General features: G+C 33.1%; 1 protein-coding gene across 2 annotated transcripts; it reads right to left on the reverse strand.

Annotated features, from left to right (window-relative positions):
• Positions 1–920: 920 nt before the first annotated feature.
• Positions 921–10,044, reverse strand: nrm (nurim). Of its 2 annotated transcripts, XR_012339988.1 has the most exons (5): positions 9,879–10,044; positions 9,203–9,396; positions 7,822–7,998; positions 2,719–5,241; positions 921–2,280 (listed from the first exon to the last, which is right to left on the reverse strand). XR_012339988.1 is itself a non-coding variant. In XM_073821961.1 (4 exons), exons 1-4 carry the CDS (start codon positions 10,027–10,029, stop codon positions 4,942–4,944), a joined length of 822 nt encoding a protein of 273 aa, XP_073678062.1. In that variant the 5' UTR covers positions 10,030–10,044; the 3' UTR covers positions 921–4,941. The 2 variants fall into 2 exon arrangements, 1 of the variants encoding a protein (XP_073678062.1); XM_073821961.1 differs by having other exon boundaries at positions 921–5,241.
• Positions 10,045–15,793: the final 5,749 nt, after the last annotated feature.

Consider the following 15,793-nt stretch of genomic DNA (forward strand, 5'->3'; position numbering starts at 1 on the left):
GTCAGCTCTTAGATAACGCAACCGTTCACAGTTACCGTCCAAACATGCATGCATTAATTGGTCACTATATTACATATTATATAAATATTGCACATGGCTTATACAAGAAATGGTGAGCAGTTATTGCACAATGCAATTTCCACTTTTAATGCATGCATAACCTAATTTAATGCATGCATTTATCTAATTAAAAGTAAAGTTTTTGTCATCTGATTTCTGAAATATGTGACCTTGGACAACAAAACCAGTCATAAGGGTCAATTTGTTAAAATTTAAATGCATACATAATTTATACAGTTGAATAAACCAGCTTTCCAGGACAATATTAGTCCAAGATATAACCATTTGAAAATCTGGAATCTGAGGATGCAAAAAAAAAAAAAAAAAAAAAAAAATGGAGAAAATTGCCTTTAAAGTTGCCCAAATGAGGTTATAATTGTGCATGCATATAGCCAGGAATACTACTGTACGACAATTCAAACAAACAATTCCATTGCATAGAAAGAAACAATAGTTTGTATACTACAGATCTGGACAAACCAGCTTTCCTTTGATCTATGGTTTGTTAGGATAGGACCATATTTGGCCAAGAAACGACTATTTGAAATCTGAGGGTGCAAAAAAAATCTAAATATTGAGAAAATCACCTTTAAAGTTGTCCAAATGAAGTTCTTAGCCATGCATATTACTAATCAAAAATTAAGTTTTGATATTTATGATAGGAAATGTACAGAATATCTTAATGGAACATGATTTTTACTTAATGTCTCAACGATTTTTGGCATAAAAGAAAAATAATTTTAACCCATATAATGTATTGTTGATATACCTGTGCTACTTAAGACTGGTTTTGTGGTCCAGGGTCACATACTATTAATTTCAAATTATATTACAAAACAAATGCACAATTGTCTGCAGCATTGTTTTTATTCAGCAAAATGGTGATATACACATCATGATACAGAAAAATGTCAAGCCATTAAAAAAATTAAAGTTTAATAATCGTTTTCAGCTGTAACAACAGTGCATTTACGTACTTTTACAAAAGTAACTTCAAGTTTATTGACCACATACAAATACATTTCATACCAAACTCTGAGGTCATTATCTGTAAACACTTCAAGCATCAAACATTTTCATAAAATAAGACATGTTTTGCAGTAGTATGACACTTAATCGTGAAAAAAAAAAAAAAACACAGGAGGTCTGTACGTAACGCAATATTTATCCCATCACCTGCTGACTTGGTTTTGCTATTTGCAAAAATAAAAACATAATATAAAAAGCATGCAGTAGGATGCAAAACGGCTGTTGTTGAAAAGTCTTCATAAAAGCAAAAACAAAAAACAAAAAATCATCCAATCTGTCATTTTCTCCACTTAACTTGGCTTGATGATTGCATGCAAGCAGGTGTAGGGTGAATGCATGTTTGGTCTCTTTAATCTGATTTAATCGCAATTTAATCTGATGACCTTTAACCTGGAGCCAAACTGCAACAGCTCCTCTTCCAATGACTAATGATAGAATTTGAATAATTTTTTGGTTATATATATATATATATATATATATATATATATATATATATATATATATATATATATAAATAAACATGCATTTATGTATTTAAATTGATTTTAAAACTAATTCATTTGTGTAAAAAAAAAAATGTAAACGGTGGAAATGTGTAGAAAAATGAACAAAGGATGATAACTTCAAATACTGTCAGATCGATATTGAAATGGCATACTGTCATACTGCTCAAAAATACACAATAACCCTATTAATTTCCAAGATGATAACTGGACAACACTTACTCAATTAAACATTTGAGATTAGCTTCGAAACCAATCATTTGTTTTGAACCAGTGCATATCAAACTGCTATTAAATAACATTTTTTTTCATAACAATTTCAAAACATACATTTTAAAATGTCCGTTTTTTTTTTTTAACCTGAGATCAGTTTTATACATTTTTAATAGCTCAGTTATATTATAAAACGTTAGGGTTGTAGATAATAGTCTCTTATTAAGCTGATTAACCAAGCTCTCAATATAAAGCAAACAAAACTAGCCCTACAAATGCATAAAATGATGCATTTGTTGATTGATATTCAATGATGTGCTAATTGCATTTAATAGATTATGCTTTGAATCATGATTAAAATCGTGATATTTCTGAAAAAAAAAATTTTTTTTGCCATATTGCCCACCCCTACTTTGAAACTGCTTTGTAAAAGTTATTTCTCTTTTCTTTTTTTTCTTTTTGCATATTTGTGACCCTGGACCACAAAACCAGTCTTAAGTCGCTGGGGTATATTTGTAGCAATAGCCAAAAATACATTGCATGGGTCAAAATTTTTGATTTTTCTTTTATGCCAAAAATCATTAGGAAATTAAGTAAAGATCATGTTCCATGATGATTTTTTGTAAAATTCCTATTGTAAATATATCAAAATGTAATTTTTGATTTGTAAAATGCATTGTTAAGAACTTAATTTGGACAACTTTAAAGGTGATTTTCTCAGTATTTTGATTTTTTTGCACCCTCAGATTCCAGATTTTCAAATAGATGTATCTCGGTCAAATATTGTTCTATCCTAACAAACTATGCATCAATAGAAAGCTTATTTATTGAGCTTTCATATGATGTATAAATCTCAGTTTTGTAAAATTTTACCTTATGACTGGTTTTGTGGTCCAGGGTCACATTTGGTTACGGTTGCATTTGTGTGTTCAAAAAAGTGAATCATTTTGCAAAGCAACTGGTTCAACTGATAGTTTCGAAAAGCTTCATTCTAGTATTAAAATGCATATTACTGAATAGGGCTGGGCAAAAAAATAGATTTTCCGATATATCGTATTTTAAAATGTAGTCCATTCAAAATCGATTCTCAAAGGCCACATACCGATTTTTCCGATATTTACACAAGCATTAAACATAGGATTTACATTAATCTTAATACTAGTCTAATCCACTCTTTTTTACCTTGCGCTATGTTACAACGGAGAGTCAGTTATTCATTCATTGCTTAAAATGGCAGATTCAGGCGTGTTCCTGATATCATCCACACCTTCACATAAAAAGTCAGAGGTATGGAAGCATTTCACATTTCGCAAGCCAGATAAAGACACAGTGGACAAGAACACCGCTATATACCCGATTTGTAACTCTGAGGTAAAATGCTGTAGTAATACTAAGGAGCCATTAGACAAGACATCTGTCTATTCATTGTAAACATTTGAAATATAGAGTTGAGTTCTGTTTTATTGTACCCAAGTGTACTTAAAATTAAAAAGTGTTTATATACAGGTTTGTGGCTCTTAATTTCCTTTTATTAATTAACCACTTGTAATCTTATGTTCACTGTTAATTTTTTTTGTATTAAATCTATATTCATTCATATTGTCAAATCAAGAATTGAAATCGAGAATCGAAATCGAATATCGGAAACATCTGAATCGATACCCAACCCTATTATTGAACTTCAGTGAAATGCAGTATGCTGCATTTAATGTCACATTTTGCATTTAAAATGTACTTATGCATGCAAATGTTTCATATACTTTTAAAAAATATTATGTAAAGTTTATAGTGTATATTGTGCAGTATTTTAGCATTTCATTCCAAACATAGCTTTGATTGCAATGCTGCCTTCAAGTCACATCAATATGATTATATTTAAAGATATGAGCGCCAACGAAAGTCAGAAATTAGTGGTAAAATTAATGAAATGATGAAAACAAATTGGTTTTGATTAGAAGACATTTAAATTGTGAAAGTAGTTTGTGCACATTTGTGTACTGTTGAAGAACAACAATATTGTCGGTTTATAAGGCGAGATGCTTGTGCAACTAAACTTAAAGGAGTAGCTAACTTTCAGAACAAAACGTTACAGATAATGTACTCACCCCCTTGTCATCCAAGATGTTCATGTCTTTCTTTTTTCTGTCATAAAGAAATTGTGTTTTTTTGAGGAAAACATTTCAGGATTTCTCTTCATATAGTGGACTTCTATGGTGCCCCCAAGTTTGATCTTCCAAAATGCAGTTTAAATGCAGCTTCAAAGAGCTCTAAACGATCCCAGGCAAGATAGAAGGGTCTTTTCTTGCACAATAATTGATTATTTTCTAAAAAAAAAAAAAACTTTTACAACTTACATACCTTTTAATCTCAAATGCTCGTTTTTCTGAGCTAGACAAGACAAGCATTTGAGATTAAAAAGTATATAAATTTGCAACTTTTATTTTTTAGAAAATAACCCTCGTTTTGGAAGATTTTTTTTTTTTTTTTTCTCAGCTGTGATTGTTTAGAGGCCTTTGAAGCTGCATTTTGGAAGTTCAAACTCGGGGGCACCATAGAAGTCCATTATATGGAGAGAAATCCTGAAATATTTGACCAAAAAACATAATTTAATTACGACTGAAGAAAGAAAGACATGAATATCTTGGATGAAAAGGGGGTGAGTACATTATCTGTAACTTTTTCTTCTGAAAGTGAACTACTCCTTTAATATCTTTTCATTCTCCGCAGCAGCACAAGAATGATAAAATGCACAGATAAAGCATCATTTAGACACTAAATTTGCATCATTTGTTGTTCATTCGATTGTGCTACACTCTTAAAAATAAAGGTGCTTCACGATGCCATAGCACTTTTTTGTCTAAATGGTTCCATAAAGAACCTTTAACATCTGAAGAACCTTTCTGTTTCACAAAAGCTTCTTTGTGGCGAAAGAAGGTTCTTCAGATTATAAAAATGTACCTTTGACTGAATGGTTCTTCTATGGCATCGCTGTGAAGAACCTTTTTAAGCACCTTTATTTTTAAGAGTGTAGTAGTAAAATCTTCCTGACTTTGTTAGGAAGAGTGAAAATAAATATGAAATTTCCCAAAAATTACTTGAAGGCAGTATTACTCTTTTATTTGACCATGAACATCATTCAGTCTTGCTTATGCATGTTGTTGCTGTGATCCTCTAGTGGTGAAGAGAAGAGCTGCAGTTTGCTGCGGAGCTGCCGGCGCAGGTAAGTGCAGTCCTGGCTGTCCAGCGAGTGAGCGAGGATCAGGTAAACGGACAGGTACACGGCCAGCAGGAGCCGGTCCAGCGGGAACGTGGGGAGAAGCCAGAGCACCGTGAGCAGCTCCACACAGACCGGATGCCTGAGGTGAGAGTAAAGCCGCTGCGCACGTTCAGACTTCAGCAGGAGAGGGTCGCCCAAACCCAAACACTCATAATACACCTGAGAAACACGGGAGAGAGAGGGTTTAAAATGTGCAATATGAAATAAGACACTGAGCACTGTGCAATGACCTATGTCTGACTTAGAAGATCAAGTATTTATTGAACTTTGATGCAAAATATTTAACCCTTGTGACATTTTTTTGTCCATTTCAGTTTTGTTTTTTTGTTATAAGTGTTCCTGTGTTAATGCCAACTGCATACATTTTGGCTCAGGTGTTTATTTTTATAGAAAATTCAATATTCAAAAAAATCTATTTTACACTCCGTACTAAAAATACTCACACTCAGGACCTTAAGGACAAATGTGACCCTGGACCACAAAACCAGTCATACGGTTAAATTTTACAAAACTGAGATGTATACATCATATAAAAGCTCAATAAATAAGCTTTCTATTGATGTATGGTTTGTTAGCATAGGACAATATTTGGTCGAGATACATCTATTTGAAAATCTGGAATCTGAGGATGCAAAAAAATCAAAATACTGAGAAAATCACCTTTAAAGTTGTCCAAATTAAGTCCTTAACAATGCATATTACTAATCAAAAATTACATTTTGATATATTTATAGTAGGAATTTTACAAAAAATCTTCATGAAACATGATCTTTACTTAATTTCCTAATGATTTTTGGCATAAAAGAAAAATCAATAATTTTGACCCATACAATGTATTTTTGGCTATTGCTACAAATATACCCCAGCGACTTAAGACTGGTTTTGTGCTCCAGGGTCACAAATGTCCACATTGAAACCCATTAAAACTTGAAATGATGCTATATTTGCTAATAGGCATTCATTCTACCGGCAAGGCTTCAAATGTAATATATTTTTTACTAGATTGTGCCTTTTTTTTTTTTTTTTTCTTCTTCTTTTTTTTTTTTTTTTACCCAGGGCCATTTGACTATGAAATTATGCAATAATTGCTAATAGCATTCATTCTACCGGCAAGGCTTCAAATTTTATTTTTATTTCTTTTACCATTTTTGACTAGATTGCGCCATTTTTTTTTTTTTTTTTTTTGGCATATAAAATAAATACTTTACTTGTGTTTTCTGCTTATGCATTTTATAGTCTATTATTGAGACAATTGGAAAAATAATGCAGCTGTAATTATGTATGTTGGTAAGGATGTCAGAGTGTGGTTTGCATGTGTTTACTGAAAATAATTGAGTGTAATTAGTTTGAAAGACACATTATATTGTACTGGCAATCAAAAATCCCACTCCATGTACATATGAGTCTCACCCTTGATTCTTTGTCACCCATGGGTCATAGGTTCATGTGAAAACTAGGAATAAGGTCAAAGAAGGTTAATGCGCTTTGAGGATTTTTCTTTTTCACCCAAACACACATTTTAATCCTTGATTGCTTTTTATTTACTGTTTTTGTGCAGAGATAAAGGGTGAGCTTGAATTTGATGTAGAAGTTCAGAAGCCCCTAAACTGATTGTTTTTGTTTTCACTACAAGGAAATGCTGATTGTGGAGTCTGGTAGATTTTATAAAAAGTTTGTTCGCACAGCCAGAACTATACATATTTGGTGCTGGAGGGCTTGGTCATTTCATTGCTTGCAAGATGAAGAGATGTTACTCAGTAGAGGAAGCTCTGGAGCTAGTGTTGCCCACTGACAGTCAGCATTACATAAAGAAACCAGCTTTTAAAGCATTACAATTCTGAGAATGAATGTTTGGTAATTATGAATAGAAGAGATGCTGATAAAAAAAACAACAGTCAGTGAAAGTGGAAAAAAAATAAGATAACATTTCTATGACAGTTTTTTGTCAATTATGAACTTTTTTTTTTTTTTTTATAAAAACATAAAAAAAATATAGAAACGCCTCAAAATGAATGTTGTTCTTCACTGACACACCCAAGAAGCCAATAAGCGAAGAAAAAAATATCTGCTAAGCATTTAGTATATGGAAATTAACTACTATTTTTCATTTTTTCATAAAAATGCCTGTGGCTTTATGTAAACAAACCAGCATTTAAAGGGTTAAAATTCTGAAAATTAATGAATGTTTGGTATCTATTGATAGAACAGATGCTTTTAAAAAAATCGACATCAGTGAAGGTGGAAAAAAAATATTAATATAACATTTCTATGCCAGTTTTTTGGCATGGACATTTTTGTCCATTATGGACAGTTTAAAAAAAAAAAATCTGACACTACATAAATAGAAATGCCTCAATTAACGTTATTGTTCTTCACTGACACACACAAGAAGCTAATAAGCAAAGTTAAAAAAAAATTCTGCTTAGCATTTACTATATGGAAATATATTTACTTTTTCATAAAAAAAAAAACACCTGTGGCATTATGTAAACAAACCAGCATTTAAAGGGTTACAATTCTGAAAGTTAATGAATGTTTGGTATCTATGGATAGAACAGATGCTTTTTCAAAAAGCAACATCAGCGAAAGTGGAAAAAAATATTAATTTATCATATTTTTATGACAGTTTTTTGACATGGACATTATTGTCCATTTTGCACCTATGTGTATTTTTATTTTATTTATTTTTTTTGAATGCACAAGGGTTCAAAGATCTTTGTTTTTTTGTTGTTTTTTTACCTGTTTGATACCCAACAGTTCAGGATAGTCAAAGATGAGCAGGATACTGCAGATTATGGCCCAGCACAGGAAGTGCAAGATAAAACAGATGAGCGGGAACCAGATATCCCAGGGTGCATTGTGCACTGACCACAGACAGGGGGCGCTGGTGACCGGATGCCAATAGTGCATCATTATCTACACAAAGAACAAGTTTATTATTAGAGCAGGATTTACAGTGGCATGTTTCGCTATGTTTGTTATTAAATAAATTGCAAGGTATTTAATTACAACGTTTACTGAGATTTAGGTTTATAAGGCAAGATGCTTGTGCAACAAAACTTAATATCCTATAATTCTCTGCAGCAGCACAAGAATGCATTAGTTACATTAAATTTGCATGATTATTTGTTCATTCGATTGCATTAGTGGTAAAATTGACAGAGAAAAAAGTGAAAAATATTTTAATGCCTCAAATTACTTTAAGGCAGCATTACATTTTTTGACCATGAATATCATTCAGTCTTGGTTATGCATGTTGTTGCTCTAATGTTTGTGTTATATATATTTTTTAAGGGATTGCTATAGAGGATTTGTGGGGAACAAAAAAATGAAGGAAAAACATAGATTTAAATTTCTAATTTCAAAATTTGTAAACATTTTGATTGCATTTGATTGCATAGTATGCATTTCATAATTTAAAATTTTAAATAAACAATGTACAGTCCTATAGTGAATAAAAACAAAAAATAAATTATGGAATCTAAATATTTTACACAAAATGCAGTTTTTATACTTAAAAATATATAGCATGTCCATAGCATTTAAAAGATTGAAAATACTAAATCCCACAAATAAACAAAACAAACAAACAAACAAAAAAAATCCATATATTTCTGACATATTAACTGGACAACACTTAAAGAATTAAGTGTGACCCTGGAGCACAAAACCAGTCATAAGGTATTTTATTTTATTTTTTTTCAAACTATTTAAAAAAAAATCGGGAATCTGAGGGTGCAAGAAAAATCAAAATATTGTGGAAATCACCTTTTAAAGTTGTCCAAATTAAGTTCTTAGCAATGCATATTACAATCAAAAATTAAGTTATGATAGATTTATGGTAGAAAATGTACAAAATATCTTAATGGAACATGATTTTTAATATCCTAATGATTTTTGGCATAAAAGGAAAAAAAAAAATGTATTGTTGGCTATTGCTGCAAATATACCCGTGCTACTTATGACTACTTTTGTGGTCCAGGGTCACAAATATGCAGTATAATGCAGTCATGTGACAACAATGTAGCATACTAATTTCAGAAAATGTTGTTTCATACTGTTATTTTTAAGAAAATCAAGCAGTGTGCAGTATATACAGTGCATTAACAGACAGAGGTACCTGCAGCGCTGCGGCGGTGGTGAAGCAGTACATGGTTCTGGATAAAACCCCAAACACATTCTGACAGACTCTCTTAACTGGAGCCCAGGCCAGCAGGCTGTGCTGGAGACTGAAGAGGACCAGAAGGAAAACATCCACAGCTATTGCCTTTAGAACCACCCCGTCCCGCAGAGCCACAGACCAGGGCACAGAATCTGAGAAAATACAGACAGAAAACACGATAAAAACTTGCCGCCCAACGTGGGGCTCGAACCCACGACCCTGAGATTAAGAGTCTCATGCTCTACCGACTGAGCTAGCCGGGCTGTACGCAAGTGACGCAAACATTCCTTAATGACGATAAGACGTACATGCGTGCGTCCACTTCCTATACTTAGTTCAAATGTATACAAACCAATTCAAACTTCAAAACTTGTTTGAATGCATATTAAAAACGATAATGAAAAACATATCAGTAAATTACATTTAAAACCAACCTTTTTTTTATAAAAACGCCAGAGAAACTAAAAACTTTAAACTTATTGCAAAGCGAAAAAAGTAAATTCAAAGATAAAAACAGTGCATTAATATATTTATGTGCACATGGGTTCAAAAACAGCATGTTAATGTTTATAAATAGCTTCTTTATTAGTAAACTTTTAAAAGTTTCGGCATTGTTTGAAGCGCGCTCCCTTACCTCGACACAGAGGCGCGGCCCCGCTCAGGTTATGATAGATGGCACGAAACGACACGAAGCGAACGAAGTCTGCACCGGTCACAAACACGAAAACGAAGGTAATCAAAGCTGAAACGCAGAGGAAACAGTCGCGAAAAGTCACGGACGCCATGATAATATTTATATTTCCAACGGATAGCACGAAACTTCCGGGAGCGGCTGAAGTAACGCGCCTTGACCAGCAGTCGGCGGAAATGCTCGTGATTTTTCAAATTTGTGTTGTAAGAATTAACTCTTTACTTTTCATTTCAATCCATTCATACATTTCAGCTTGAGCAATGCCCCTCAAATGCCAGCAGTAGTCAGTTTAACACTATATTTTGTGGTTTTATTCGCATGGTCTTAATACAGTCAGTCAGGAAATCACTATTGTTAATGTCAATTGCACAACTTTGATAAAGTGTAAGGACATATCTTTTGACATTGCATATACAGTTGTGTTTTAGAAGGTTTGTCTTTGGTAATGATCAGGTTTACTGTGGAAAAAGCACAAACACATAATTTCTAAATTTTACCGTTTATTTGATCGGAGCTCTCAACAACACATTTAACATTGAAGACATCTTATTTATTCAAACTTTGTGCCATAAAACAGATGACATTTTTATTTCTCTTATAACTTAGCTTATACAGACATATTAATGCTTCTCTAGAGATGAACATATAATGTGCAATAAAGCATATGTTTGCTTGTTCTTTTTCAAGCTCATTCTCTACATGTAAAACTGCAGTTGTCTAAAACAATTACTTGAACTTTAGATTGTAGCTGATTGTAGCTTTTTTTTGTCCTTAAACTGGCAGTAATTGCAGTTAAGTATGTGATTTTTTTTTTTTTTTTTTTTTTTTTTTTTTTTTTTTTTGTGACCCTGGACCACAAAACCAAATAAGGGTCATTTAAAAAAAATAAATAAATAAAGATTAAGAAAGCTAAATAAATGAGCTTTCAATTGATGCATGGTTTGATAGGACAATATTTGGCAGAGATACTAAAAATCTGAGGGTGCAAAAAAAATTAAAAAATTAAAAGCGAAAATATACAGAAAATTGCCTTTAAAGTTGTCCAGATTAAGTTCTTAGCAATGCGTATTACTAATCAAAAATGAAGTTTTGATATTTACCATAGGAAACTTACAAAATATCTTCATGGAATATGATCCTTAAAATTGATAATAGAAATCGACCCATACAATGTATTTTTGGATATTGCTATAAATATGTTCACGCCATTCATGTTCATGGTTTTGTGGTCCAGGGTCACATATAATTAGTTTTTATGGTTTTGCTACTTGGGAATATTCTTGTTGCATGGCCAGAGGGAATTATGCAATAGGTTTTTGCAAAATGCCATCGCATAACAATGACAACATGGCAGATGCAGTATCCAGATTACATGAACATACTTTTTTTTTTTTTTTTTTTTAACAGTGATTAAGTAAGTTCTTCATCAAATGTAGTACTTACTGAGACAATCCTACTGTAATAGTAGGGAGCATTCGGGTTTTTGTTTTGTAGGGAGCCAGATAAATTTGGCTCAAAGTTAAGGACTGGCTCATCTAGTGTGCCAGTGCTTGTTTAGGACCATTTCTAGTTTATATTAACCTTATTTTGCAGCACAGAAGTAGGCAGTTTTCTGAGAATGCATGAGAATTAAGGCAAATAACTAGAAGAATATCAAAGTGCAGTGAACTGTATAAAGCAATATGTTTATACAGTAATTGCAATAATACATTCGTGTAAGAAATACCCTTTTGCAGTATTAAGCAGCATATCTGACTGCTATGGATAATTGAAAGCGATTGAAATCGCAGGCCTTGCCCATTTGAAGATGCAATGGCTGAGCCAGTTACACGCAAAAAAAGGGCGATAACGCAACCAGATTTGGCCGTTTTTGACCCATTAGCAAATATCACTTCAACGTTTCAGTGAAATTATATTATGTTTAGAATAAAAACCTTAAATAATATAAAAACATCAAACACTGAACGTTAGTGAAATGTCCAAAACACAAACTAATTCACTTGAATTATTCAAAATAGAATAGTAAGTGCTGTACAATATAATAAATATTTATATTACAATGTGCGAAACAGCAGCACAAAATACTTGTAACGTTGTGCCCTGAAACACTGTAACATTGTGCAATGACTAAACGTTGAGTAAAGCAACTTTAAGTCAGATGTGTTGGCTGTGAAGGTGAACCAGCACCAGATCCAGCGAAAACACAAGACCGGGTTTTTAATGGGAAAATCTAACAGTCTGCAGGCAGGAGTGAAGCTGGGAAGAGAGCAAATGAATTTATTTCATTTTTAAACGTAATATTTAAAGATATTGCAAAGCTCTCAATGCATTCTGTTTTACTTACTCCGTTGTTTTGTGTCATCAGTTTTTGTCAGTCCAGTTTTCCCTTTGATTGTGTGACAGATTCTGTAGGGGATATTGAAAGGTCAGACACAGTGTTGAATTTGATGTTCAACTCATGATGCATAAACCTCAGCAGTACAAGTGGATTTTATATATACTTGAAGTCAAAAGTTTACACTGCAAAATGTTGATTATTTTACCAAAAATAATCATACAAAATGCATGTTATTTTTTACTTGCATAAAATGTTTACATATAGAGTACAAGAGAAAATAATAGTTAAATACATACAAATGACTCCATTTAAAAGTTTACTTCTCCTTGATTCTCAATATTGTGTTGTTAATAAATGATCCAAATGATCGACAACTAATTTTTTTTTTTTTTTTTTTTTTTAGTTTAGTGATAGTTGTTCATGAGTCCCTTGTTTGTCCTGAACAGTTAAACTGCCCTCTGTTTATCAGAAAAATCTCTTAGGTCCCACAAATTCTTTGGTTTTTCAGCGTTTTTGTGTATTTGAACCCTTTCCAACAACGACTGTATGATTTTGAGATCCATCTTTTCACAATGAAGACAACTGAGGGACTCATATGCAACTATTATGCTCCAGAAGGAAAAAAAAAACATGCATTTAGAGTCAAGGTTGAAAACTTTTTTTTTAATTTTGAAGATTAAATATCTTATTTTGTCTCATGGGAAACGCATATCTACTGTAGCTTCTGAAGGGCAGTACTAAATAAAAAAAATAAGATATTTAGGCAAAATTCTGTTCAAACGTTTTCACCCCCTGGCTCTTAATGCATGTTTTTTCCTTCTGAAGCATCAGTGAGTGTTTGAACCTTCTGTAATAATTGCATATGAGTCCCTCAATTGTCCTCAGTGTGAAAAGATGGATCTCAAAATCATACAGTCATTGTTGGAAAGGGTTTAAATACACAAAGATGCTAAAAAAACCAAAGAATTTGTGGGACCGGAAGGATTTTTCTGGAGAACAGCAGGCAGTTTAATTGTTCAGGAGAAACAAGGGACTCATGAACAACTATCACTAAAAAAAAAAAAAAAAAATCAAGTGTACAATATGTAAACTGTTGAACTAGGTCTTTTTTTTTTTTAAATCAATTATTATAACTATTATTTTCTCTTGTGGACTATATGTAAACTTCTTTTTTTTATGTGAAATATCATCTTCAGGTCCGTACTAAATAAAAAAAAATAACATGCATTGTGTATGATCCCTCTTATTTTGCTAAAATAATAACTATAGTTTGCAGATTCTGCAAGGTGACTTCATACAGTGACTTCAGCTTTCTGTGTGTGTGTGTGTGTGTGTGTGTGTGTGTGTGTGTGTGTGTGTGTGTACCTGGTATTCATCACGTTGTGGGGACCAAATGTCCCCACAAGGATAGGAATACCAGTAGATTTTGACCTTGTGGGGACATTTCTCAGGTCCCCATGAGGAAACAGGCTTATAAATCATGCACAATGAGTTTTTTTGATGAAGTAAAAGTGTGCACAATCTCCTGTGAGGGCTAGGTTTAGGTGTAGGGTAGGTGTAGGGTCATAGAAAATATGGTTTGTACAGTATAAAAACCATTACGCCTATGGAATGTCCTCATAAAACATGTAAACCCAACGTGTGTGTGTGTGTGTGTGTGTGTGTGTGTGTGTGTGTGTGTGTGTGTGTGTGTGTGTGTGTGTGTGTGTGTGTGTGTGTGTGTGTGTGTGTATGACATCTACTGACTAGACTTCTCTCACTTTTGACTTTAACTGTGATCAAGGGTTCTCCATCAGGGTCCAAAACTCTGTATGATCCTGCGTCTCTGGGTGTAAACTCATTAATGGTCAAGTTTCCGTCTCTGATGGTCATTCGTTCGTTTTGAACTCCATCGGTTCTGCTCCAATCCTCCGTCCACCCTGTGCTTCTTCTGCTCTGATGCTGCACTTTATCAGCGTTTGGCAGCAGAACATCCAACTTCAGCTCCTCACCGATTTTCACTGAAATCTCATCTGAGGAGAAATCATTATATCATTATTATAATCAATCTAATCAACCCATTAGATAATATCTATAGGTTGGGACAATTAAAAATCAGTGATAGGAAAACTAATTCTGATTATTAAGCTAGTTCCATTTAGAATCTCTACTGCGTAGATGCAACATCGACATGATTACTAAAGGAAAACCAGAAAACACATGCTGAAAGTTTGACCAGTTTTGACTTTACCATCAACACAAAGTTGGTAGATCCTCTTTTGCTCCATCCCTGTGTGATTTTCACTGTAATTGAATTTTAAAATGTACGTCCCAGCGTCACTGAAGCTCAGATCTTTGATGACGACGTCGCATGCTCCTTTCTTACATAATTTGCAAATACATTCTTCAGTCTGACAAACAGGGATGTTTTCTGAGCGCCTTAAATCAATGTCAGGAATCTCACTGCCCTTATATTGACATGGCAGAATGACGTTGCCTCCTTTTATCCCTACAACAAGTGAAGGAGAGGTTTCTGCTAAAAAAAAGAGAGTATATTCATTCAGTAATGAAAAATAGTATGTCATCATAAAATGTTCTATAGGTATTTAGTCAACTGGATTAAAATATACACACACACACAATGGTGTGTGGTGACATAATATGCTGGAGAATGTCAAACAAATGTCACTGGACTGAGTGATGCAACAGAGAAGCAATCAACCAGAATAAATTCATCAACAAAAAATGACTGTATACTGACCGCTGTTTTGGAAAAGGCACAAAAGTAACAGAAAATAAAAGCCGTTGAACCTGTTGAGAACAAAAGAGCTGGTTTATATGACAGATACGGGATGCTTTCCTAAACTAATAACTTTCACTCACATTTCATTTGAATGTTTAGATGTTGTTGATCATGCATGATAAACATTGTTTACTACTGAAAAGAATGTGTTATGCTGACGTATTACTGGTTACCAGGAGCTTGTGAGTACGTTGTGGGTGGATACCTGAATGCAAACTATTGTTTGTATTGAATGCCAGTGACAAGTCATTTGTTTGTTACATTTGCATGCTAAAGAAGTTAAAATTAACATGAAGTCCTGTGCTGACAATTACTATTAAATGAATATATGTGACCCTGGACCACAAAACCAGTCTTAAGTTGCTGGGGTATATTTGTAGCAATAGCCAAAAATACATGGTATGGGTCAAAATTACTGATTTTACTTTTATGCCAAAAATCATTAGGAAATTATGTAAAGATCATGTTCCATGAAGATTTTTTGTAAAATTCCTACTATAAATATGTTAAAATGTAATTTTTGATTAGTAATATGCATTAAGAACTTTGGACAACTTTAAAGGTGATTTTCTCAGTATTTTGATTTTTTTGCATCCTCAGATTCCAGATTTTCAAATAGATGTATCTCAGCCAAATATTGTTCTATCCTAACAAACCATACATCAATAGAAAGCTTATTTATTGAGCTTTCATATGATGTATACATCTCAGTTTTGTAAAATTTAACCTTATGACTGG

This window comes from Garra rufa, chromosome 17 (genome assembly GCF_049309525.1).
Source record: "Garra rufa chromosome 17, GarRuf1.0, whole genome shotgun sequence".
Taxonomy (NCBI): Eukaryota; Metazoa; Chordata; class Actinopteri; order Cypriniformes; family Cyprinidae; genus Garra; species Garra rufa.